General features: G+C 39.0%; 2 protein-coding genes across 2 annotated transcripts; both read left to right on the forward strand.

Annotated features, from left to right (window-relative positions):
• Window positions 1–508: 508 nt before the first annotated feature.
• LOC118770528 (desmoglein-2-like) lies at window positions 509–12,542 on the forward strand. The gene is made up of 12 exons (XM_036518260.1): window positions 509–583; window positions 1,977–2,132; window positions 2,217–2,358; window positions 2,607–2,767; window positions 3,572–3,706; window positions 3,967–4,152; window positions 4,264–4,604; window positions 5,562–5,704; window positions 6,070–6,291; window positions 7,421–7,648; window positions 8,410–8,469; window positions 12,119–12,542. The coding sequence occupies exons 1-12, from the start codon at window positions 554–556 to the stop codon at window positions 12,307–12,309; spliced, it is 1,995 nt and encodes a 664-aa protein (XP_036374153.1). The 5' UTR covers window positions 509–553; the 3' UTR covers window positions 12,310–12,542.
• A 1,821-nt stretch (window positions 12,543–14,363) lies between these two features.
• Window positions 14,364–27,633, forward strand: LOC118772689 (desmoglein-2-like). Its single transcript, XM_036521235.1, has 14 exons — window positions 14,364–14,459; window positions 16,067–16,192; window positions 16,667–16,822; window positions 16,926–17,070; window positions 19,219–19,388; window positions 19,896–20,030; window positions 20,562–20,747; window positions 20,862–21,271; window positions 21,556–21,698; window positions 22,172–22,393; window positions 22,819–23,079; window positions 23,722–23,864; window positions 24,653–24,886; window positions 26,253–27,633. The coding sequence occupies exons 1-14, from the start codon at window positions 14,406–14,408 to the stop codon at window positions 27,606–27,608; spliced, it is 3,741 nt and encodes a 1,246-aa protein (XP_036377128.1). The 5' UTR covers window positions 14,364–14,405; the 3' UTR covers window positions 27,609–27,633.
• The last annotated feature ends 256 nt before the right edge of the window (window positions 27,634–27,889 follow it).

The following is a 27,889-nucleotide window of genomic DNA, read 5'->3' on the forward strand; positions in this document are numbered from 1 at the left end:
CCGACTGTGTTTATGGTCCGTGACGGACGTATGTCATCGCATATCCATCATGTGCTGTATTGTCTACGACTACATCGGAGCAGGTTTTCAAAAATGTGTCCCTTTTATCTCGTTAGCCGGAGCTCATTTAACTTCTTTAACTTCTCTAACTAACTCATTTAACTAAGTTCAGCAATACTTAGGCTACGAACATCTGCTGGAATGTAACGCTTGTTTGCGATGTTTGTTAACCAAAACGTAGCTAAATGTCTAATTTAAAAATCGGAACTTACCGATGGCATTGTAGGTCCACTCGACGTTGGTGTGGTCTGACCTCGCAGAGCCGCTTTATTAGATTTCACTGTGTCTGTCTTTGATGCTTTGTTCGAAGCTTCGGATCTTTTTTCGGCACAATCACGAAGAAGCTTCAAAAGCCTCACAAGGCTTTGTCCGCCCATCACTACCAGCAGCTACTGCTTTTTTAATTATTTCCGCCAAATCACCACCACCTGTTGCTGCACTTGACATGTTTCTACATTGCCACAGTGCTTGATGGGAATGGCTGAGCTTTTCCATGGGAAAGAACATGCGTCATACAATGGAGGTGTGGTTAATTACCATATTCATTAGGTTCATTCCACATTTGCATATTAGATTTAACATTTATATTTATATTTATATTTAACATTTACATTTAACACTCATATTTACACAAGTTATTTCATATTTTTCATTAATGAAAAATATCCCTGAAAAAGGCTTTGACAGATTTGCATCAATTTGTCTGTAAATGTATGAAAAAGTGACAGTTTAAAATTGTACTGCATTTTTTTTTTTTTTTTTTTTTTTACATTTGACAATGTTAAATGTGGAAAAACTGTGCAGGATAAATCAGTGTAGCCTATACATTTTTACAAACGGCGCCCCATAGGGCACAGAACCATGAACGATCTGACAGTCATTCTAACACATTTGGAAAAAATGTCTAGGACCACTTGCTATCTGTATGTCTGTGGTATAAGGTAAGCAAAAGAGTGTGCCCGGTGATATTGCGGCTTGACAAAGTGGCGATCTGTGATTTATCCAAAGCAACCCGCAGCAGTTATTCACTCTTTCTCAAACGATGGTTACCTGTAACTTCATAGCAAATGCTCTGCCTTGTAGCCAGTCAATATAGTTACCAAGCTGGCTACATTGTTTCCATCGATTACAGTTTATTTTGGATTCGCTAGTTAGCTAGCTATCTAGGAATAGCACACATTTGAAATGGCTAGACTAGAGAGTGTTTTAGGCACTACACGAACGATGTTTCATGTAAGCAATAAAACTTGTTAAATTTGGTCCCTGCCCTTATTGTATGTAGCAGTAGCTAAGATAGTAGCTAGCTACCGTTAGCATTAAGTTCACCCATCAATGATTTTGTTTTATAAAAGAAAGGGCAGTCTTTTCTAAACAGTATTTGTCTTCTTAGCATTAGCTTGTAATAAACAACGCAATAAGCAACCTTCATCATTTTTATTGAACATTATAAAAACCAGTTTAAAAAAGGAATGTGAGTTATAAATCGAAAACAGATGTTTCTTCAATCAAGAAAAGTTGTTACGTAACAACTATGTCTAGTGTAGCAGAGCTCATGGGAGCCCTGCGTAAAGCTAGCAGGGTATCAAGTAGCAGACTGGTTTCAGTGATTACGTCACTCCCTGAGATTTGATTAGCTAGCGTTGTTTCCGAGTTGGGGTAACGACTGGTAACGCTGTTACCAGCTGAACAGTAAGAATATCGGTTCACTCGTTTGCTGGGTGACCCAGATAACATTCATCCAAAAGACACAACGCAGTCTACACACTCTAGCAGAGAAACAGAAAATCAGCCTCTATCAACAACATCTGTGTTTGTTCGACTGACTATGAACAGATTGATCTGTACCAGGCGTAACTTATCTGTGTTTTTTGGAAAATATGTGTTTTACATAGGCTTACTTACTTGTTACTTTTCAGATTCGATCAGACCAGGAGTTTAAAGCACCAGTGAGATACTATTTGAAGGGACGTGGCGCTGATGAACCTCCTGTTAATGTGTTTATCGTTGATCCAATCTCCGGTTACGTGAGAGTTACAGGTATTCTTGACAGAGAGCACATTCCCGTTTACCATGTAAGTATGGTTTTAACACTGGTTGTATGAAAATGCTATTCTTCTGAATGCAGTCAATAAATATTATTTTGATCGTCTTTTCAGTTTGAAGGATTTGCCCTATACCCCAATGGAACACGTGCAGATGGACCCATTGAGCTCCGTATCCAAGTTGCCGATGAAAATGACTGTGCCCCTGTATTTGACGAAATGTCCCCTGGATCTGTATATGAATCAAGTCCAACTGGTACGCCCCCCCCCCCCCCCCCCCCCAATACAAAACAAGCAGCTGTTAAATCTGTTTACCTCATAGTACTGTTTACATTTGTTAATATTGAGTCAAAACTTTAGGAAAAAATAAATAAATCAATAAACCATCACATTACAGTTATAGTTTGAGCTGGGTTATCAATATGCTTATTGGTTTCTTTGTTCTTTGAGCAGACCCTCACCAGGTGCAATCTTCTGAACTTGTTTTCCTCTCTTGAATCATAGACACCTTTGTCATGAAAATAAGTGCCACAGATGATGATGAGCCTGGTGGCATAAATTCAAAAATAGCATACAGCATTGTGAGCCAGAGTCCAGGAGGAGATATGTTCTACATAAAACCAGATGGCTCACTTTATGTCAGAATTCCTTGTCTTGATCGAGAAGTAAGTTCAAATGTTGCTAATTATTTTACTTAAATATATTTCAGTGTGCATTTTAGAATGTAACACTGTTTAAATGTGTGCTTTGGTGCTTTAACTATAATGTACAGCATCAAGACAAAGAATAGCTGGGAATTCAGGTAAATATCAATTAAATTTGACTGATGAATGAACGCAGCTGTAATGTTGACTGTGAAATCTAATTCTTACACTGCCTAATGTTGAGTGGTGTGTAAAAACCAAGAGACACACTATTTATTCAAATGAGATACTCAGAATTAAGGACAACATAATGGTGGATAGCCTTTGTGTCTTCACTTCCTAGTTAGTGTGTGTGTGTATGTACTATGTAAAATATATACAATATATAAAATTGTATATATCACTAAAACAACATTAAATGATAAAATGTTATTTAAAACTAAGTTAAATTATTTGTACAAGTAAAAGCAGAACGTTATCACACTGTTAAATGTATTTTGCTTGGGGATGACTTTTGTGTATTTTATAATACTTGTTTTGGTATATGTTCTGAGCCACAGACATTATAGGGTATGAACATTATGTATCGAGTTTACAGCTGCCATTATGTTAATTGTTTGATCAAGTCACTTGCATGTAAACCTGTAGACTATACTGTATTTTATTAAATCAGATTGGCATACTTGTCTCATAAAAGTAGGTTGAATTCTTTGTACACATCAGTTTTTTCTTAAGAATGTATTCTTTAAGTGACATACGTGCTCCAATATCACATACTTCCAAATATATTGAAATATTGAAGATTTTAATTTTTTTTTATTACAGATACATGAGTCTTACACTTTGATTGTGAAAGGAACAGATCTGGATGGTGCAGTAAATGGCAACACTGGAACAGGCACTGTTAAAGTCAACATCCTTGATGTCAATGACAACGTTCCCACACTGGACAAAGAAGATGTAAAACTAAAAATTTTACTATTTTTTCAAAAGTTCATATAATAAGGTCACATGAGAAACAGTACAAACAGAAGCTGGCAGATTGCATGTGAATATGCTTGAGTCCATCCTGTAGTGAAACATTGTGATTGGCCCCAGTGCAAATATTTTTCTTGACCCCACCCCAAGCACAAGCACACACAGACTTTTCTTAAGTCTGTTTTAAATAAATGGCTGGAATGTAAGGTATTTGACCTTGATGTATTGTCTGTGTCTCCCAGTATACAGGCAGCATAGATGAAAATATACAGGGTGTGGAGGTGATGAGGTTCAAAGCCAGCGATCTTGATTTGGAAAACACCAACAACTGGCTTGCGCAGTTTGAGATCATTTCAGGAAATGAAGCTGGCCACTTCAGCATCACCACCGACCCCAAGACCAATGAGGGCATTTTAATGTTGGAAAAGGTATGGCCATTTTTGGAACTATTTTTGTGCAACAACAACAACTAAAATGTTAATCAAGTAACAGCTCTTTTAAAAACAGGAAACTGACAGAGTTTGTTTTCTGTCTTAAAGCCAGTTGATTACGAAGATGTGAAAGAGTTTGACCTTGAAGTCACCGTAGCAAACAAAGCACCATTCCATGTGGTATCTAGTGGAGGGTTTGGAGGATACAGTTCTGAAGGTGGAATTTGTGCAGGAGAGGGTAGAGGAGCTGGTGGAGGAGAGGATGTGACCATGCGCAAAACATATCCTGTCAAGATCAAAGTAAACAACTTGCCTGAGGGTCCCATGTTCAGCCCCAAGATCAAGGCTGTGCCCGTCTCTGAGGACAGCAAAATGTTCAACATAAAAAATATAATTGCAACATATCCAGCCATTGATGGAGACACTCTGAAGCCTGCTGAAAATGTCAGGTTAGATCCCACGAGTTCCTACAATTGCGTGACTGAAATAAAGGTTTTGCTGAGTATAGACTTCATTAAAAAACACAATGTTTTCTTTAGCTTTTCATTATTTTTCCTTGCTTATATTAATAGCAAAATAAATAGCTCAGACATGTCTTAATATGGGATATTACCTGTATTAAAAAATGTTACAGTTGTAAATAATCGTGGGGAGATGTGGCAGTTCCTAGTGTCTGAGTACAGGGGACCAAGCACAGAGCCATGTGGAACTCCTGTAGTGAGGAAATGTGGTGCAGAGACTCTGCATGTCACCTGGTTAAAAACAATCACAGAAGAACAATGCAAACCATGAGAGGGCACTGCGAGATAGGCCCATTTTCTTCCTACACCAATTTGATTGTCCACGGTAGCAAACTGGTTTAACAAGATGAGAACAGAGGAGAGAGACGAGACTTACTGTCTTACTCTGTAGATTAGCTAACCTTGAAGATTGATTGGGTTTAAAATTGGATCTTCCATCTTCCATGAGACCCTGCATATACCTTCCAGAAGGAAATAGTGACAACCAATCAACAGCATTGACACAATGATGCATAAATGCATTAAAAACACTAAAAATACAATAAACTTCCTTTAGATGTACATTTGAATGAGAAATGCATAACACTGCAGAAACATTTTTCAATGAAACACTTCAGAAATATTTAAGCGCACACCATATGTTAATAGAATTTAGCTCAGTGGAGAAGGAACTAACCAGCACATAATTCAAAGTGTTATTATCTAAAGTTTTAACTGCTGAAGTGGAGGAAACGGATACCAGCTTTAGAATGTGACTGTATACCATGTAGCAACATACAGAATACCTGTACGTTGCTGCATAATAGCTTGATTTCACAATGGGACTGACCACTCATTGGTGGATTATGTACAACATCACAGTATTGTATTTTATTATAACCATAGGTATGTAAAGGGACATGATCCTGACAACTGGTTGGTCATTGATGAAAACACTGCAGAAATCAGACTCAACAAAGCCCCAGATCGGGAGTTCAAGCACCTGGTCAACGGAACATGCTATGCCAAAATTCTCTGCATAACACAAGGCAAGGTCCAAAATAAAAAATAAAAACACTCCATGTAATTCAGACCACAGACTTGGGTAGATGATTCTTGAAGGTTTTGTTTTTAGGCGAGATATGATTAAACATTTTTAGATTAGTGGGGTAAAAACATCTTGTGGCTTATATCAAAACCCACTCTTGCAAGTTACCATGAAAACACTCTCTCGAACAGTGCTGCAGGAGTTCAAGCAACACGTAGTTGTACATCATTGCTATTTTCTAGTGCAATAACTATACTTTTTGAAAATATTTGTTGATATAATGGGGCCTAAAAAATAAATTAATGACAAATTCGGTTTGGTGGAATTCTGTTATTCACTTGACAAAAACATTGTTTTTATTTCTAGATATGCCCTCCAAAACTGCTACTGGGACCATTGCTGTCCAGGTAGAAGACATGAATGACCACTGTCCCACTCTCACTGGCACTTCTCAGACCCTGTGCTCAGATGAGAAAGTTGTGTTCGCCACAGCGGTAGATGAAGATGCTGATCCCAACGGGGCTCCCTTTAAATTTACCATCATATCTGAAGAAACCAAGGGAAAATGGACAGTGGAGCGCCTGAATGGTGAGTAATTGAAAATGGTCTCTTTCTATATTCATTTGGTTCTGCATCCTCAGAAAACTGGCCATCCTTCAACTATGGGGTTGCAGTGTCCTAGCCACAGCCCTGTCTGTTCTGGTCCCCATGTGGTCAAATAAGGTTCCTATGTCTGTCATGACAGTGGAGTTGCTAGCCAGCTCCCACCACATACCAAAGACCCACCAATCCAGACTGCGTTTTGGCTAACCAACAATACTTACATATTTCCTTCTTGTATACATTACTATATGGTATTATTGCAACTGTTTTTATTATGGTTGTAGCACTGGTGTATTCAGTATGGTACTGCAAACAGCACCTTGTGATGGATTCACTGGCGTAAATATCAACGGTGCAACCGGTGCAGCGCACTGGGGCCCAGAAGCTGTCAGGGGCCCATGTAGTCTGTTTTTATGTATTTTTATTTGTCCTTATTGAAATGTTCCAAAACTGCATGTTTTATTAACAATAAATATTATTTATACCCACCACTTTAATTTAGTTGCTTTCTTCTCAAAAGTTACGAAGGAAGAAGGCTTGCTGGGAAATGCTAATTTGTTTGTCCAATGACCTTGCTCCCTGTCATTTGTGATAAATTGCATGGACGTCGTGTCTGTGTGTGTGTGCACACGAGCGTGTGCTTGTGCTTGGGGTGGGGTCAAGAAAAATATTTACACTGGGGCCAATCACAATGTTTCACTACAGGATGGACTGAAGCATATTCACATCTGCCAGCTTCTGTTTGTACTGTTTCTCATGTGACCTTATTATATGAACTTTTGAACATTTGCTTTAAGCCTTTTGGATAAGAGCACCTGCAAAATGAATAAATATAAATGTAGGAATAGCTACAGGAATAAAGCTACAGAATAGTTGGAGTTGGAGTGTATATGCAGGTCTAATGTACAGGGTAGCAGCCTAATGCTCCAATCTTAACATGTGGTATAATGGTCAATTAAGAGTGCATTTACTGGATCACAAATGCTTGTCACCCAGTGCTTTCATGCACTCAGACTGGAAGCAAGCATATGCCTTCAACTGTAACCATGTTTTTCCTTTTGAAAACCTTACTCCTTCCTCTAAAGATTGCCATTAATCCTTTTCTCTACTGAAGACACCACAGCGATCCTGAGAGCCAAGGAGTCCTTATTTCCGGGGTCCTACAAAGTGACCCTTGAGATCGCAGACCAGCAAGGGGAGTTCTGCCCTGAGAGACAGGTCATGAAGGTGGACGTGTGCACCTGCACCGAGAATAGGGTCTGTAAAGCAAAGGACGGGACGGGCGCTGGTTTCGGAGCCCTAGGGACCGGTCTGCTCGTTCTTGGCATCGTCATGCTTCTGCGTGAGTAAAATACTGCTGAGGAGCACAACAGACAACAGCGCAGAGAGGGTCAACTTAATACACCTCTGAATTTCTGTGATAATCCAGATATGCTCAGCTCAGACAACTGTCCCAGTATCAATACGATAATGCAGATATGGTCAACTAAAACAAAGCATTTAAGCAATCAATATAGCTGATGTCATTCAGACAATGCACATAAGAGCAACTGAGATTGCTCAAGGTGGGTCAACTAAAACACCTCGGCTGGGGTAAATTAAGAATTTGAATGATGCTGTTCTAGACTGAAAATGTTAGAAGTTGGAAGACCACACCAGAGGTTCCAATCCAAATCCTGCTTCTTGCCCGATTGGCTGCGAAACATATCACTCGCACTAAGTTGGAACGAAAACAATACCTCATGCTGTTTTAATCTGATGAATGAATTCATATCAGTTCCATGTTTTCTGCATAGAACTCTACTTATTTAAATCAAACATTTCTGTAATTTGATAGAAAATGTTATGTATGTATACATGCAGTTGTTTAATACTCATTGGAATTCAATAAGATTATGACAAGAATGTGCAAAACATTCAAAAATACTGTTTTATTAATAATGTGTATACATTTATGCATACTGAGAAGCAAATGAAGTCTGAGAAAGCAGCATTACTTGTCCAGCTCACTGTGATTGCCTTAATGCTAAAATCCAGTTCAAGGCAATGACAGATGACCAGCAGAAGCTGATGTGCACCTGTTCTTCCTCACCGTTTCCACAGTGGCGCTCCTCCTGCTGCTCTTCTGCACCTGTGGAGGAGGGAGAGCCAGTGGTTTCGCCGGTTCACAGTTTGAATTCAAGCCACTGCGCAACATTTAATTTCATGCCGTACAGAAGGAAAAAGGGAAAACAAAGTAAGTAGTAATATGGAAAAGACACTCTTCATACAGTTTCATTTTTGGGCAAACAATGTAAGCATTAAGATGCTTTTCTGAGGGGTGGGGAGTGTGATTGTGCAGGATCTAAGTCAAAAACCTAGAGAATGTTGTCCCCTTTCAAAAACATCATAAACTCTCTTACACTGTGGGAATATACCGGGCCTTTGGTTGTGTAGCATTGCGAGAGTTAGCATATTAAAGACTATCTAGTGAAGAGAGAGAAGAATCATGAATCACAGAAACAGAACAGATCAATGAGTGAATTGTGACAGTCATACTATTTCACTGTTGAGAGCAGAGTCTTTTGATTGGTTCATAGACAAGTGTGAATGACAGTGCCTGTTACTTCCACACATTGTAAAGTAGTGGGAAGAAGCAGGACTCGCATCCTAAACATTGCCACTTCCCAGGTGGGACACTGTTGTGATATACTTGGGCAAGGTACTTGGCCTAATTTGCCTCTAAATATCTAACTGTATGAATGGATAAACCTGTGAAACAAACTTAAATCTAAGATTTGTATGTTTCTGTGGATCTGCAGGGTAAGGGTCTACAGCGTAAATGTGAAACTGTGTGCACTGCAGAAATCTTATGTCTTCTAGAGAGCACTGTCCTCACACAATACAGAAGAGTACTGCTGTAAGAGCTTTATTTTTTATTGCTTGGGTTACTTGTGGATTTGGGTGCAGAATTGAATATCTCCCTCTAGTGGACAAGAGCTGTATTTCTCACTTCCAGTTGATTTTCAAGACTTTATTTCAGCCGCTTTACTGAGCTGGCAGGGAATAAATCCGTGGTTTACAATATGATATGAAATCGCACAATGTTTCACAGTCATGGGGGACAATATGGGAAGAGACCAAACTTGACAAAAGTAGTACTGTACTCAGTGTGTGGCATTGAAATGACAATATGGATATTGAATGTTTGCAGTATAGATTTAAATAGTGACAGACTTTTCCCTTTTCTTTGTCATTGGTGTACAAAAAAGGTTTGTAATGCCCAAGACCATCCAGTGAACCAAGAAACCAGGCCTCAAGTTTCCGTCACCTCACCAAGACAACTGTATAGCATTCATCATATCTGTGGACAGTTCAGCTATTCAACCAGCTAAGAGAGAAAGAAACCTCAGAGTCATTACTGACAAGAAGCTTTCGTTCTCCAAATACACCCCGTCCACTATCCAGTGCTGCAGGTTCCTCCTCTGCAGTCTTAAGAAAAATCTGTCCATTCCTCACCCCCACAACTCAGTGCAGCTCCTGTCCAGGCTCCTTTTCAGTCTCTTGTCCTGGCAAGCAATACTAATGTGCAGGAGCTGGCTCAAGCTTGTCTCATAAAAACAAACAGAAAAATTTTGCAAAACATCAAATCATTAATTTTAAACATAACAGTGTTTGTTTTTTTAAGTGAGCCTTCTACTGTTCATCTGAACTTGTATTTAATGTCTGCTGATTAAGGCATGTGTGGTTTGTTAACCAAATGCTGGATAATGTATTTAGACAAGACACCATAACGCAGTCCATGACAATCGCATTCACAATTAACTGGATTTTAATACGCACTTGTTTGAAATGAGCAGAGTTCTGTATAAAGTTATAGATTAAATACAAGGATCCTTAACACAAGTTAAACAATGAACAATTAAACAATTGACAGTTTGAAGGGATAGGCGAAGGCCCTCCTTCACGCTATACTGCTGCAGATGGTCCAGACTGCTGCGGAGTAGTGTTTAATCAGCGGAGACATTCACACGTCTTTTAAAACCCTGGTGCTTGCAACTTAAGGGGGAAACGAACCATTCGACAAAATGAACCACTTGAATCAAAATATGTTCATTGTGTCGAGCCACTCAGATCTGCCACGCTTCAGTGACTTGTACTGATTTATGTAAGGCGGGGTCCTCTAATTCTGAACACGCTGAGTGTCTGCTGTTTCATGTATCCGTAACCTGTGATGCAGAACATGTTCTATAGGAGTCCGTGGCTAACTTCGATTTGAAAGTGTGTGCCAGTGGTATTACAAAACAGTTCGATTTGTGGCGATTCGTTTTAATTAACTGAAGTCTGTGGCGCAACACTGATCCGATAAAAAATTACAGTGTAACTGTCTTTGAAAGAACACAATAAGTTTATCAGATTTTACATGTTTGGGTAACAGTGGTAGCACTGGCTGTAGTATAACAAGATAAATAATTATAATAACACAGGCAATTTTGAAATTGATATCTCTGTTCTCTCCTCGTAATTCGGATACTCAATTCTTATTCACATGATAATTCAGACAGGAAAATAAGCAAGCAATCTCGTATGCGCATTAGGCGAACTCCTTATGCATGATGCAACTTTGACACGGTAACCGGGTAAGAATAGGTATTTGACTTTTTATGAGGTGCAGAACAAAGCAACGTTACAAGAGTAGCCTGAGTGATATGCTTGTTTGTGTGTTTTTCTTAGTTGCAAAAACTCTTAGCACGTATCCGGACATTCATTTTTAAATGAATGGAAATATTTTTGGAGAAACAAGTTTCGCACATGTCCGTCAGTTAGCCAGCTGGCTAATTCCCTCATTACAATTTCCTGACATATGACGCGCACTGAACACTTAAGACATAACTTAATGTTAGATCAAAACGATAGAAGAACACCAGCATATGCATTTGAAAGGGGTGAGGTCGCTGGTATGTAGATGAGTTTTAATACGTGCATTACCAGCACCATTCAGAAACGAGTTTGAAAAACGTAATTGATAACAGCGGTTTAGTTCCATCATTCTTTCCGTCGTGCGACGCCAGTGTTAAGATACGGCAAAACCCCATATGGAAAGAAAAGCCAAAACGTAAAGTTTTCGAGCCCTCGACCGTTTTGCTTCGTAACAATTCTGCTTGGAAATGCTTGACCTTACATCCCCGCCAGATCACTCCGCTCAGCTGCCTCCTGTAGCTCGGCTTCTCCACCCATTTTCAGACGTGTTGCACGGTACAGCCTCTTCTCCTCAGTGGGGAAATGACTTGCCTGTTCTGGTCACGGCTGTGGAGTCTCATGCCATCTCCAAGCATGGACTGAAAACCCACCTTTAAGAATGTTCCTCACGGGCTGTTCCTCCTTTCTCCACATTAAAAATTTTCACTTCGGCTCGAGCATTTTATGTGGAATAGCTCATGCACTTTTTTCTGGTTAATGTCACTTGTATGGTAAGTGGGTATTGCTTAGTATGGAATCTCAGTCGTGTTACTTTTTGACTCTGTTATGTTGGCTTTGGTTACTCCTTGGTATTTGCACTTGATATTGCTTGCCATAATGGTCAGTTGTAAGTCACTGTGGATAAAGCCTTTGATAAATGAAAATGTAAATGTAGTACTCCTTGTGCCAAGCTCAGCTCCAGAAATCTCCATCGTATTTCACTCCCAGACGGACCTCAGTGCACCCCCATTTGTCTCATTATATCCTGATGTCTATGTAGTATTCTTTTTTTTTTTTTTTATTAAGATATGACTTTTTGAACCCCCCTGCTCCATGGATTGCAATTGCACCCCTCTGTATTTTTTTCCTGTAGTTACCCTCCACGAAGTGAAAATTCGTGAGAATGTGGTGGTTCCAAACCAGACGTACCTCATTCAGCAGCCTGTTTACTATGCTACGGCTCCGGTTTTACAGGCTACTCGGTATGTTGTTGAGCCTCAGGTTCACAACACAGTTCTGGTGTCAGAGATGCCCTCTGTGCCTACCGTGCAGTGTATGTGGTAAGTGATGCTCCAGCAGCGGGGAACGTGGTTGTCCAGGAGAGAAGAGTGGTGGGGGGTCCTGTCGCACACAGTGGTGTAATTGGGGTGCAGCAGGGTACCTTAAACAGGGGCAAGAATGTTGTGTTGGTGGAGAGGAATGTGGGTTCAGGCCAGGTGATGAGAGAGGGGACAGGCCTTGTCCAAATGGGGAGTCTACTTAGATCACAGAGCATTATGCTAGTGGAGGGACAGGTGGGCTCAGGGCAGGTGCTGTCAGGAAGCCCAAGATGGATCCTCCAAGGTACCCTGCAGAGGAGACCCATTTCTGGGTTTCAGAGTAACCTGTTAGGGGAGAGGCGGCGGGGGGGTCAGTGGGCTGGGAATGCAGGAGGGTACATCTAGGTCAACATTAAAGAGGGGACAACTGCCTCGATCCTAATGTCAAAAAGTGTATGAAGGGAGCACCAAAGAATATTAAAATTAAGTGGCAGTTTGTCCTGATTGGCTGAATCCCAGTTTGCTTATGGATGTTATGCTGTTTCAACTAAAGGTTAAATCAGGGCTATTCACCTCCTTCCAAGAGACTCTGTCAATGGCAATGTATATGCAGGGAGGTAAGGTATGGGATCAAGAAAATGACAGTTTGCTCTATATTTTTTTAAATATATTTTAACATTTACTTTTTTTGTTTACGAGTGCTGTGAACTCAGTGCATCAGGGCTGATAACGGGTGTACAAGCTCTGTCCCACATCCATTTGCATTCTGACTGGCTGTCTCTGGAAGAAAACCACATGAAAGGTGAAATTTCTAAATGAACTACAGATTGCACATACCAGATGATTATGACTTCCAAGGAGCTATAACCAAAAACCAGAAACCTGACCATCCAGCTCATTAGCAAACTGCCACAGCATGCTTCCACATTCCACACACATCATAGGAAAATTATCACAATTATGTCAGGTGACTGCAGAAAATGAACACAATGGCCCGCATTTTAAAACATAAGACAGGCAATGTGTTTTTCTTCCTTGCCTCCTTGAAGAGACAGAACATTTTTGAAATTGTGCTAATCGGTCTTCATAGGGACAGTGAGTTGTCAAAATTTGTGTTTTATGGGCATATTGTGTTTTTTCTTTTTTTACATCACACCATTGTTAACATTGCAAGCTGTTGTCTGTTTATGGTTATTATTCATATTTCTTTTTGGGGGAATCATGGATTGTTGATATTTTGTTTTATTTCATACTTGACTTTTTATTGGATTTGTATTTTGTATTGATTATTCTTGTAAGTGGTGTTAATGGAAGACTTACTTTTTCATTCATACGCAGGAGTACAGAGTGAAATAGGGGTCATTGGCAGGTTTCTCTTTTCTACAGTAAAATAGTGTATTTACAGACCATATCTAACCACTTATTTGGGAAAAATAATGAATTTGTGACTCAGAGATTAATCTAGTTAAAGCTTTTCTATGCACCATCTCTGCACAATGGATTATTGCACTTTCCACTGAAACAAATTGCAGATATCCTTCCTGAAAATCTACACAAATGTCCACTTGTCTTTATAGTTTATGTACTCGCACTTTATCTGTGTGCTTATAAGTGACAGTTACAATAAAGCCCTTCTGTTTTCACGTCCTGGTTGTGAGTTGATTCATCACTTATACTGTTATAACTTGCATCTTTTGTGTTTAAATGTATTTAAAGATCACAGATTAATCCATAAGTTAATAAAAAAAATTGCAAAATGTGCTGAACAACATTTAATTGTTGAACGTAATTGCGTATTGGACCTATCAGGAATACAGTCACATTTACTGCCACAGGAATCGATGAAGGTTAGATCCCTGCAAAATTACGGAATCCAGTCCCCTGATAGGAACTGCAGCATAAATTATGTCATTTAACCACCTGTAAGATCACCTGCAAGAGTGTAGCGAGAGTGGACTTCGTACGCAAAGCAGTGTGGGTGTGGACAATGAAAAGTACAGGAGACTCCTCCTGCCTCTTATCAATGTCCTTATCTCGCCTGCTGTTAATCCGGTTCATTTAACAGAACGATCACCAGCAGAGCACATTCGCTAGGAAGCCGTCTGAGGTGTTCAACCGGCGATGGCTCGAGCTTCTTTAGTTGGCATCGGTTTACTTTTGCTTTTCGTTTTAGCGGTGAGTAAACATAATTTCCATACTGATGGAAACTGTAAACCTTCTCTTAACTTTTGTGTTAAACAGTAATGTTGTTATGTGTTGTTAAAAAACCAGACCCGAAATCGACGTTTTAAATCTGTGGTGGGAGAAAAAAATTCCAACATGTTTTTTCTCCCTTTCACACACTCATTTGTGGCCATTGTGTCATTGAGAGAATTTACATTTGTGTTAATCTGTGAAACTAAATTAATTTTAATCTCCACAATCGAATTTCATATCATTCTGTAATGATGCAAGATAAACATGATACAAGAATGCAATGAATATTTGTTGACCTTGCAATTATTTTTATATAGGCTAAAAAATACAGATATTTACATTATTTAAAGGGGATGCAGGGCAGACGCATTCGCATGTACTAATTTTTTCATTCACTCTAAGGAACGTAAAAGTAAAGTCTAGTGACCAATTCTAACATTATTGCTGTAAAGGCAGATAGTTTTTAACCTAAATTAGCAACCTCACAAAAAGTTGAGATTGTAACAAAGAGGGTCTAAACGTTGAATAGCTGAAACCAGAAGTGAGGTATACAAAATTTTAATTCTGAGTGGTGAATGTCGTTGGCTGGGAAAAAAGTCATCTATTTATATTCACATTCTTTCATATCAGTGGAAACTTGCATTGAAAAGGCTCAAATAGTGATGCAAATATAAGCTCCCAATCAGGGGCACCGTAACACAGGGGGGTCGGGGGGTTGGGGGGTGATTCCAAGGAGCCCTCAAACATTCTACCATATATTTTTGTTACATACTGTATATATAAAGGGGCTCAGTGCATTAACCTTTCAGGGGGCCCAAAATTCCTACCGGCACCCCTGCTCCCAATATTCAAAAAGGAGTACATTCCACGAAATATCTGAGTCTCTGTCTGCAGACATCTGAAGAATGACACAAAACACTGAAACACGTTTGCTAACTTGCCGTTGCACAATTATTGTGTCTGTTTATTGCTGCTTGCTGCACAGAAATGATAAACATATTTCAAACCTAGCGTTTCATTCCACGGAATAGCTATTCAGGAAGAACCCCAGGCGAAAGGAGGAGGCAGACAGGCTTTCGTCACTTACCATGTTATATGCAAATACATTGTTTCCCCGAAGTGATGCTTATTCAGTACACAATAACACATAATAACAGACTACAGTAGTAGTACCTCTGAAAGATTAATGGGTATTTTATTGCCTTGATAGACGAGATTAACAGAAACTATAGTCCACCTTTTTGTCCCCATGTTTAAATGAAACTGCACCTAGGAGAACATTTTTATGAAATCAGTTGTGTTTGCCACACTGAAATTGCTACTCCAGCTGGAGGCAGTCCATTATGTTATAGATGCTGAATCTATAATATTTTCCTCTTCATGCTGGGTAACTTTTTAGACCGGTGACATAAGAGCATTGTTTTTAGTCATGTCTTGAGAACAGTAATGTGGCACCATTATTATTAAGAAGAACAATAACAGTAATAGTAGTGGTACCTTAATACCACACTCAAATATCTTTGAATCATTTTGTTTCGACCAGTGTTATGATTTTGTTGTTTTTTTTTTTGTTTTTGTTTATAAAGATTGTACAAGATGAAGTGGATGCCAAAAGACAAATGGGACACCGAAGGCACAAGAGAGAATGGGTTGTTCCTCCTCAGCAGCTGATAGAAAATACAGATTACAGGAGCAAGGCATATATTGCAAGGGTGAGGGGATTTTTCTATGTCTTAGTGAATGTATTGGCTCTTGCCTCCAGTCGGAACAGGGTAGTTGCATATTAATATATATCACTCGGTTGGACATCAGGACATTGCGGGTATGCTTGCGATACAAATTTGATGCAGACAAAAAAGAATCCTCCTAAACAGTCCAGTGTTACTTTGGTTTCTACAGCGCTAAACCTGCTAAGGACTGCTGTTGCCACATTCAAGATGTTAACTGAACAACAGAAAATCAAAACCTTGTAAAGAAACTTAGAAATCCCTAAAGTTGAAAAATAGCATGTGTTACAATATATTTTAAAATACCATTTATTTAATCGAACTCTGTTCTTGTAATTTTTAGTTAGGACCCATCGATCAGTTATTTGACTGTGTCTATTTCCATGTTTGCCTTGGACATTGCTATTAAGCATGGCTCCATCATACAATAAAAAATAAAACAATTTGATTTCATTGCAGGTCAGATCTGACAAGGATGTCATGGAAAAAATGCTCTACACTTTGACAGGGCCAGGTGCTGACCAACCCCCAATGAACTTGTTCATTGTCAATGAAACAACTGGATTTGTTAGACTCAATGACATTTTGGATAGAGAAAAAACACCAAATTTCACTGTAAGTACTAAATTAATGTATCTCTTTCTTATGAGCACATATGTATGACCTAAACTGTCTGACAAAACTTTTTTTTTTTTTCATTAATTGTTGTATTTTATAGCTATCGGCTATTGTCAGATTTGCCAAGAACAAGTCATTGGCAGAGGAAAATATTGAGCTGAATATTAAAGTTGTTGATGTAAATGACAATCCCCCTGTATTTGGAATATTACCACCTGCAGCTGTCCATGAAGCAAGTCCAAAAGGTGAGTCGTATTTAATTGGGAATTAACACTTTAAGCAGTAGTCAAATAATTTCATTTCAAAAAGTATTCCCTTGGATTTATTCTCATGCATAAATACTATTTTTGATTGCTGCTTGACTGATTCTGTCTACGCATATCAAACATTGTGAATATCTAAAGTTGCCAGGGGACAACACTGATGATTTAATTGCAACTCAAAGGAGACCAATCCCACCATCTTATAAATCACCCTCACCATCCAGTTTTCTGTCAGGTGAAACCAATACATTTTAGAAGCACCAGGATGTTGTTGTCCCTATGAATTTTCAAATTCATTGAGAGATTTCTATCATTTTAAATAGGCTTTTTTTCCCAAGGGTTTAACTTAGCCAGAACCATGGCAATGATTAGCTCGAGGTCCTCGGGATATTTAACCAATATTTGTTGCTGAATTAAAAAACAAGTTTTAAGAAAGGTATCCTATCTAATCTATTTATGACACTTTGGCCAAGAAACAGGTGTTCAACATGCTACACGCACCTTACACTCCAGTGATGTGCCAAGTTTTGTATTCTGAGAATCAAGTTAACAATTTTGTGTGGGTTTTTTTATGCTCACCAGCACACACCTTTAAGAAGTCATTTATGATGATGATGATGACTATTATTATTATTATTATTATTATTATTATTATTATTATTATTATTATTATTTTATCATGACGTTATTGTTCCAATCCATTGGCGCACCTGTGCCCCTGCAGCTGAATTTCGGGGGAGCAGGTATTGTTTCAAATGGGGCTTCTTTAGCAGCACACAAGTTTTGTAAAATAATATTTGTAAAATTTTGCTTTTCAGCAAAATTATTCTGTATAAAGTCATACTGATGGCTTCTGATGCTGTTTATTTTACTTTCAAAATTAAAAATAATGTGACCACATTTCATGGTACTATTTAATAATCATTCAAGCAAATTTAAATAAACCTACATAGCTGAAATGCAAAATGTACAGTATTGTTTAATCTGAGTGATAGTCCACTAATTATTTTAAATGTTTTTATTTTTATTATTATTTTTTTTTTTTTGCTCATGTTATTTTGAAATTTGTTTACATTTATTTTATTTCATTTTTAGGAGTCTCTGCTATTTTTCAATTTGCACATTTTACAAGTTTCAAAATGGATGGAATGAAACCAACTGCAAAATAAAAAATGTGAATAATGTTAATGTCAATGAAATTATCACAGAGATGTAAGGAAACTTCACCAAGGATTACACTTACTGTAGTGAAGAAATCTTGCATAGTTTAGGAACATTATGAAAATTATATCCCAGAGTGAATTGCATTGAACACGGCATCATGGGACTATTGCAATGAAACACATTACAGTTTAGGGAAATAAAACGTACATTGTAGGCTCAAAAACATGCTTGTAGTAATCCATGCCAGTTTCCATTGAAGTGTAAATTCTTTTGCCTATTGAGGATTACACAATTCAATTGCTTGATTTATTTTTTCAGCATTGGTTTTAAGTAGCGTGATAGGTAGGCAGGTGAATTGACAGAGCCTTTATTCAATTTCTCTTGCACATACAAGTAAACAGGCATGACAAGGTAATCAAAAGTGACATATCACATTACACAATAAAAATAAATTTAAAAGACAGTGTTCTTCTTACACATGGTATTTGATAAATAAGGGTATAAGATGTCAGCAATTATTTTTGAGCAAGACATAGCAGGCACTACTCAGACAGATTTTTTTACAATTTTACAAGGCAAGAGATTTCGCAACCAATCCCTATTACTCTTTAATTTTGAGACATATGATTAAAAAAAAGTTGAGTTGAGTGTATTGGCTGAACAATGACAGCCATGATGACAGCCAATACACTCTGTATGTAGGTTTGTAGAATAAGGTCCGCATTGTTTTATCAGTTTTAAAAACCTATGCATGATGCACATATTCTCTTTTTACTTTGGAGTCCCATGCATCAATATTGGCATTCCAAGTCAGTTTGTTATCAGTTATAGCGCAGAGATATTTACACTGTGACAATGTCTATATTCGCTCCCTGTATGACGACTGCAGAAAGATCTTTGTTAAATCTGCTAAATGAATGTAATGTAATGTAAATGACGGTATGCATACTTTCTCTTCACATCTAGATACTTTTGTCACAAAAGTATATGCCGCAGATGCCGATGAACCTGGAACCCTTCATACACAAATTGTATACAGTATTATGAACCAGGAACCACCAATTCCTAAAAATGTGTTCTACATCAAAGGAAAGACGGGGGAAATTTACGTTAATGAACCTACTCTTGACCGAGAAGTATGTTTTAATTTGTTTCTTTCACAATATTGTACATTAGTTGGAATAATATATGTGTTTTGTGTGTGTATGTATAATTTATTTAATTATGCTATATTACACTGTATAATTATTAGTATTAAGCAATGTTAAGAAAACTATTAGTTACATACTATGCAAACATAGAGTTTGTATTGTTATAAAAGTAACTAAAATGTTTTAGGCTGGTTCTCTCATGCCCTTCACAGAACTGACCAGTTGGAGTTTGCAAATTTAGTGTGTTTTTAGTTGCTGTTTTTAATTAAGAATTCCTCCATGAGTGTGTACATTAACAATCTCCCAAAATGCTATGAACCGCAGCTATGAGCATAATTGATGAATACATCAAATTTATTAATGCAGATAATTGACTGAACAGCAGTAAAACCCATTGTGCACACTGTACTCCAAGAACAGAGCTAGCCTGGGTTGGGAATTGTGACTTCATGAATTTAACATTATGTCATGTATTTTTTTTTTTTTTTACAGAAGCAGAGTTCCTACATATTGACATTAAAGGCCGTAGACATGGATGGGAAAGTAAATGGCCAAACTGGAACTGGAACAGTACAAATAAATATCCTAGACATCAATGACAACAGACCCACTTTAGAGAAAGACGAGGTAGAGAGAAGATTCTTACTCAGTGTACAATTCTCTTTTTATATGTGTAGCTATTCTCCATATGTAAAATACCAGTGAAAAGGTTGGACACACTTCTCCTTCTTTATTTTTACCAAATTTTAGAATAATAGTAAAGACACCAGAACTACAAAACAACGCAAATGAAATCAAGTAGAGACCAAAAAAGTGTTATAAGCAAATCAAAGCTATCTTATATTTTAGATTCTTCAAAATAACCCCAAAATATTTTTTTCGATAATTTTAATTTTTTGAAAAGAAATACATACATAGGCATCAACTTGATGACTTATATTTGTCTAAGAAAAAAATCAACTAAACTCAACAGCTAATTAGATCAAAATGATATTGAATTCACATTTCACATTATCTTAATCAGGTGTATCCAAACTAATGACCAGTGCTGTGTGTGTGTGCGTGTGTGTGTGTGTGTGTGTGCATATATAAGCACATTCCCATGCTGTTCTGTATGTATTTGCTTGATCTCACCGACAATTTATTTGTTGCATTCAGTACTCAGGCAGCATTGAAGAAAACACAGCTGATGTAGAAGTGTTGCGAATCCGTGCACTGGACGATGACCTGGCAAACAGTGACAACTGGTTGGCACAGTTCACCATAGTTTCAGGAGATGATGCCGGCTACTTCATTATTAAAACTGATCCCAGGACCAATGAGGGCATTCTGATGCTGGTCAAGGTACTTCACGAATTATTATGATAGTGCACTGTTTGGGCATCCTGACCTTCAGTTATTATTATTATTTTTTTTTTTTTTACAAATTCATACTTTATTGTCATTGTTTTTTGTTAGCCAGTAGATTATGAAGAACTCCAGGATCTGCAACTAGGTGTAGTTGTTGAAAACAAGGCACCTTTCAAAACCTCCCCTGGAGATGGAGGTGGTGGAGCCGGAGGAGGAGGTGGGGGTGGTGGAGCTGGAGGAGGAGGAGGTGGGGGTGGTGGAGCTGGAGGAGGAGGTGGTGGAGGCAGTGGAGGAGGTATTGGTTCCCATTCAAGCAGCAGTGTTACAGGTGTCATACTTGTACAGAAAACATACACAATTAAGATCATTGTAAAGAATATGCGAGACATGCCGGAGTTTAATCCAAAGGTGAAGCCGATTCCCATCTCTGAGGACAGGAAGAAGGTCACCCTCAATCGCGTGATTGCAAAGTATCCAGCTGTTGATGGAGATACTGGAGAGGTTGCCAGTAATGTCAGGTTTGTGTTTCATTTTTGTTTTTGAGCACACATTCTTTTTCTAATTATTTTTCAGTTTTTTTCTTTGGAAAGATGTTAATTTTGCAGCTTGCGATGGCAGCTCCAGCTTGAAAGTTACCTTGCAACAGTTGCAGTAGTGTAATTGTTGTGCAGTACTTCATGGAAATATGCGCACTAAATGCAGCAATAATATCCATTCCTTATGAGGAACTTTTGAATCAATAATTTTGTGTTCGATGAATTGAATCCTTAATCTTAATTGTCCTTTATGTCATTTACTCAAGGTATGCAAAGGGGTATGATCCAGGCAGCTGGCTGACAATTGATGATGAGACAGCTGAAATTAAACTCAACAAGATGCCAGATCGGGAGTCCAAGCACGTTATTAATGGAACATACTATGCAAAAATACTCTGTCTGACAGATGGCAAGTCAGAAAAAATTCAGTCGACTCATACTGCCTCAGCAGAACTGCATTGTTTAGCTTAATATTATTTTCAATTTATAAATCCTAATAAACATTGAACAATTTAAACTTTAATACCCTGCAAATATGTAGAACAACAGATACCATGACATTACAACAGGCTAAATATACTGTATGTGTTCCAAATATGTATATGTATAACAATGGTAAATATCGTCAATGTGCTGAATATGTAGCTGTTTGTAGTAATAGTTCTTACCACTCACCTCTGCCCCACCCACCCCCTGTGATCTCTCTGGTGGTCTTACATCCAAGTACAGGGTGTGGTCTAATTTTCGCTGTAAACTATTGAGAATGCTTGCTCTAATCCAGAGAATTCCAAGACAGTGGATTTCCACACTATAGTGCATGATGATGATCACATATCCTTAACTGTTTTTTTTATTGTGTCATTGTTTGTTTTTATTCAACAGATTTACCAGCCAAAACTTCTACTGGCACCATTGCTCTTCAGATAGAGGACTCCAATGACAGCTGTCCCAAACTCACCAGCACATACCAGTCCCTATGCACTCAGGATAAAGCTGTGTACGTCACAGCCAGTGATCAGGATGCTGACCCCAATGCAGCTCCCTTTCATTTCAGGTTGTTGGCTGAGGCTACAACAGGCAAATGGAGCTTGGAAGATCAAAATGGTAAGGGTCTGTCAAGGCAAAATATGGTTGTATTATGGTTGGCTTTGGTCTAGTGGTGTTGTTGTGACAACCAGTGACACGTTACTAAATTGTTTCAGTTTATATCTAGCTCTTTAAATGGATGTGAAAGTAACTTGTGTAAATTGTTTGGGATAGGGTAAATGCAAAGGATATTAAAGTGTGATGAAAAAAAAATACATTTACAGAGACAGTCTTACAACTGTTCTTCTCTACAATAAGTAAGTATTAGTAAAAGAATAGTGAGGCTGCATGAATCCCATGATGTGTGGAGCTGAACCAAGCAAAAGCGTTCACTCCCTATCACAAAACACCATCCTCATAGCAAAACGCCAAAAAAACTTTTAAATGTTTTAAAAACCCGTTTAAATGTTCCATAATGCTCCCTGCCCTTTTTATTCTTGAAGGCACCACTGCCATCTTGAAACCCCAGGACACCCTGTGGCCTCGTTCTTATGAGATTGCATTTGAAATCAAAGACCAGCAAGGGCTGGCCTGTCCTGACAAAGAGGTCCTTCAGCTGGAGGCTTGCGAGTGTGTGAACAATGAAACCTGTGGTGTCAAGGCCAATGAGTTACTAGCAATAGCTCCTGTCAGATCTGAAAATGCTCACGCACTGGGAGCACTGGGAATTGGAGCACTCATGACTGGGTTTTTGGTGCTTCTCTGTAAGTATGTCTGAGACTCCATGTTTGGTTCATTTGACTTCAGTGATATGTATTGATTCTTGTGATTTCATCTGAAACACATGTTTGTGTATTATGATTTTTTTGCATACTCTGTGTACACGAGTGTAAATGATTATGGTGTTCATGGTGGAGAAGTAATGAGGCATGTTATTTTAAGAAGGAACACGTTCCCGAAGAAAAAATGCACACCACTCACTCAGCAAATTTAAAGATATGGATTCTTTTATTAATGGGTTGATGGAAAATGTATGACATGCTATTTCCAGCAAAACCATAAAACCATGATAAGCGGACACCTATCCCATACGGAAATGACATAATTTGTAATGTACTGAGAAATACGTTGATCAGCCCAAAAATATTTTACAAATACAGATAAAATATATTAATGGGAATCAGAAACCAAAACAGCAATAATTAATATATTTTAAATGTGTTTATTGAGCTAAAAATGTATATTCTCAATAGATATTTTTCAAATGGGGTGGTATGATTGTGATTTAAATTGCAGTAGAAGCTTTATGACGTGATGACGTGATGATGTGATAATGTGCAAGCATGCACACGGGAAACAGCGAGAGCAAAGAAAAAGCTAAGTGTTCCGTCTCGCTGGTTCCACAGGTGCGTCCCTCCTGCTGCTCTTCTGTTCCTGTGGAAGTGCTGGTGCTGGTGCTGGGGGGATCCAAGGGATGTTTACAGATCTCCCGTTTGACGCTAAAGAACACTTGATTCCATATCACACAGAGGGTCAAGGCGAAGACAGGGTACAGTAACAGCCAAAAGTTGCATATGTGGTGATATGTACAGTATGTAGCCATTACATTACATTGCATTATTTGCATTTAGCAGGCGCTCTTATTCAGAATGACCTACATACAGTAGGTTACAATTTTTACATGTTATCCATTTATACAGCTGGATATTTTACTGAGACAACTGTGGGTTAAGCACCTTGCCCAACAGTACAGGAGCAGTGTAAGAGCAGGGAATCAAACCAGCAACCTTTTGATTATGAGCCCTGCTTCTTACCGCAATGCTACACTGCCACCACAGGCAGTACACTGCCACAACTGAGCTGTGTTGGGTGAATGGTGGAAACATCAGCTGATATCATGGATAGATTCTGATGAAAACAGTTTTCCAGTTAACTGCACTGTGTGAGAGACTCTAGGCTCTTCAGCACTGCTTCTTTTGATCTGCTGCTCAATGTGCTCTTATTTTTGCTAATTTATACACCTGGAAAAAATGTTTCCAAAGAAATTACAATATCATTTTCAATAACAGCTTCAAATAAACAATCTAAAATTCTTTTTTTAATATAATGTCTAGCAGTAGTATGTCAGGATAAAAGCATACTGTACATGAACAATGATCCATATTATTATTATTATTATTATTATTATTATTAGTATTGTTTAGTGTTCTTGCTGCTATATTTTTATAAACACCTCTACGTTGAATGTGGGCCAATAAACAGCAGCTTTGTATTGAAGTATTGATTTAACATAAAGAGGCTTAACTGGGTTTTTTTTTTGTTTGTTTCTGTTCACAGGAGGTGCCTCTTTTGAGTGTGCCCGTGCTGATAACAAAAGGAGGAGCGAAAGTGGAGGCGAGGAACGTGGCCACCACAGCGTCTGCGGTGCCCAGAGGCCGAGCTGTAGATCCTATGTACTACAGCAGTGAACTTGTGCAAGCGAACTTCTACTCAGAGAGCGAAGCTGACAAAGGAGGCATCTTTGATGGAATAGCACTTCCGGAAGAATATTTGGGAGCCTACTTTTCACAGGTACGTGACTTCATCTACTTTGACCTAAGTACAAATGCTTATTAGAAATGTTATGATCTGATTTTTTTTGCTAATCCAAAATAATTCAGGCTACACTCTGCGTGTGTGTTTAACTCTTCTCACAATGTGTTGCAAAGTGTTTCCCATGATTACAAGTAGGCATTCTGGATTACATACACCGGTAGGTGAAGTGAACTAACATGCATGGTAGAGTGGGTCTCCATCATCGGTCTAGACTGTGTTCCAGGAAAATGGGACACGTAGGGAAATGATGCATGAAGTTACATTTTTAAACTTGTTTTTCAAATAAACATTGAAAACAGGACATTCATTCTCCATTAACTCCCAAGACCATCCACAAAAAACATTACATATGTATGTAACAAAGAACAATAGAAAGAAATTTTTTTTTACCCGTTTATGAAACTTAAACAAAAACCTTTTTAAAATGTCTACAATGTTTAAGTCCAATATATGCAACATGAATTCCCTTTTGACATCAACAGAGCACCACCTGCATTTATAAACTAAGACCATCATTTTTCAACTTTTTTGCTGTTCTTCATCTCTCAGAAAAGTGCTCATCTGAAGCTGCTGGCTGAACTCCTTGAGAAAAATCAAAGCAGTTACATTACATTATTTAGCAGATGCTCTTGCCCAGAGCGACTTACATAGGTTACAGCTCTTAACAATGTTATGTTTATACAGCTGGATGAGGCAATTGTGGGCTAAGACAGCAGCAGTGCCCTAGTGGGGAATCGCACTGGCAACCTTTCGGTTACAAGTCCTTCTCCTTAACCACTATGCTATGCTGCCACCCCTGTGGTAATTACACACTGTACAATAACAATTCAAAAACAGAATGTGAAAGTAGGCTACACTGCTGAATACTAAGAATATCTTGAGATGTCATTCTGTAGATTGTGCCATACAATCTTCAAGAATACGAAGTACGTTTTATGTGTGTGTGTGTGTCTGTGTGTGTGTATATATATTTACATTTTCATTTACATTTACTCATTTAGCAGACGCTTTTGTAAGCGACTTACAATACAAGGAATACATTCAAGCTACAAGGAATATTCAAGCTATATATACATATATATATATATATATATATATATATATATATATAGAGAGAGAGAGAGAGAGAGAGAAATAACAAAAATAGTACAGTGTGAATTAATACAAAGCAGTTGACAGATTGGACATCAGATGATCACCAGATACTTTTCTGTTTTTATATTGAATATAAATCTCTTTTAGACAGATTATGGTGCTTGCATGCTTATGTGTGGCAGGACATTTATTCACTTCATGTTTCAAAATGGAAAAAATGCTTTGTATTTTTTTTTCATTGTTGTAGAAGACCATCCAAAACACAAAAGACCATCCAACGAAGGATAACTTGCTGGTCTATGACTGTGAAGGACAAGGCTCTGCTGCAGGATCAGTAGGGTGCTGCAGCATCCTTGAAGCTGACGACGACCTGGAATTCCTCAACGACTTAGACCCCAAGTTTAAAACCCTGGCTGAGATCTGCAAAGGTCAAGAAGCCGAACCAGAAGTCTTGGCCAGCACATCAGTGGCTACCGTTGAACATCGCACTGTGTCAAACCACGCAGAGGTCAACATGGAATGTGCGATCAGTGGGACTGTCGATGTGGTAAAATCGCTTCCCTCAAGCCCGACTGAAAAGGTCGACTTCAGTGGCGCGGCGTTCTCTGCCAACCTCCCGCTGGTTGCGAAACAGGCATACGTCATCCAGCAGCCAGTGTACTACGCTGCTGCTCCGGTGATTCAAGCAACTCGGTATGTGTCCGAGCCACAGGCTCAGAAAGCCGTCATTGTCTCGGGCGGTCCCTCTGTGCCATCTGTGCAGGGCATGTACATGGTGAGCAATGCCTCAGGCCCAGTTGTCCAGGAGAGGAGAGTGGTAGCGGGTCCCGTTGTACACAGAGATGTGTTTGGTCTGCAAGGCGGGACCTTGAACAGCCGTGGGAGTGTCCTGATGGTAGAGGGGAACGTGGGCTCGGGTCAGGTGTTGCAAGAGGCTGCAGTTGGGATAGATCAGCGTCTTGTCCAAGTGGGGAATGTGTCTGGGTCGCAGACAGTCATGCTGATGAAGAGACAGCTGAGTTCAGGACAGGTTGTGAATGGAGGCCTGCAAGAGATTAGTGAAGGAGCTCTACAGAGGAGTGAGTTGAGTAGGTCAGTGAAGACAACCCCAGTGGAGAGCCAAGAGATATTGGTGAGAAGTCCTGTGGGGCTGGGTTCAGGGTCTTTGCAGTTGAATGGCTCAGAGAATGGATTTACCTCTAAGGGACTGATGACAGATGGACAGGTACTTCATGATGGCAAACTGGGATTAAATAAAGGAACTTTACAGGATGGTTTGTATGTAGTGAAAGATGAGCCTGCTTTTCACAGTGTCGTAATGAAGGAGACCAGAGCGGTATCTGGTCCAGCTGTAAATGGCAGTCTCCTTGGGGTGCAGCAGGGTACCTTACACAGGGGCGAGAACATTGTTTTGGTGAATAGAAACGTGGTTTCAGATCAGGTGGTGAGAGAGGAGACAGGCCTTGTCCAGGTGGGAAGTCTACCTGGATCACAGAACATCATGCTAGTGGAAGGACAGGTGGGTGCTGGGCAGGTGCTGCCAGGAAGCCCAACATGGATCCAACATGGTACCCTGCAGAGGGGATCCATCTCCGGGTCTTAGAACTTCCTGCTAGTGGAGAGGCAGGGGAGCGGTAGGCTGGGAGTGCAGCCCAAGGAACATTTCTGAGAGCAGAACTGCCTGTATCACACAGTGTAGATCTGGGGAAGGTAGAAGTTGGTTCATTGTAGATGTGATTTCATCAAGAGAATGTCTGTCAGACACTTCAGAGACTCAAAAAGGAGATGATTAATCTGGTTCACAGAATGAAGTTAGTGGAAAGTAAGTTTATCACATGAATTTTGGAGTACAGTTCAACCCCCAAATAATCAAGTATTTGAATA

The sequence above is a fragment of the Megalops cyprinoides genome, chromosome 2 (assembly GCF_013368585.1).
Source record: "Megalops cyprinoides isolate fMegCyp1 chromosome 2, fMegCyp1.pri, whole genome shotgun sequence".
Lineage (NCBI taxonomy): Eukaryota > Metazoa > Chordata > Actinopteri > Elopiformes > Megalopidae > Megalops > Megalops cyprinoides.

Bases quoted from the DNA above. Each gene is read 5' to 3' on its own strand.
- LOC118770528 (XM_036518260.1), top strand. From the start codon at position 554: ATGGGAAAGAACATGCGTCATACAATGGAG. The intron at 584-1,976 runs GTGTGGTTAATT...GTTACTTTTCAG, and splicing joins ACATGCGTCATACAATGGAG to ATTCGATCAGACCAGGAGTT. The intron at 2,133-2,216 runs GTAAGTATGGTT...TCGTCTTTTCAG, and splicing joins AGCACATTCCCGTTTACCAT to TTTGAAGGATTTGCCCTATA.
- LOC118772689 (XM_036521235.1), top strand. From the start codon at position 14,406: ATGGCTCGAGCTTCTTTAGTTGGCATCGGTTTACTTTTGCTTTTCGTT. The intron at 17,071-19,218 runs GTGAGTCGTATT...CTTCACATCTAG, and splicing joins CCATGAAGCAAGTCCAAAAG to ATACTTTTGTCACAAAAGTA. The intron at 21,272-21,555 runs GTTTGTGTTTCA...CATTTACTCAAG, and splicing joins GAGGTTGCCAGTAATGTCAG to GTATGCAAAGGGGTATGATC.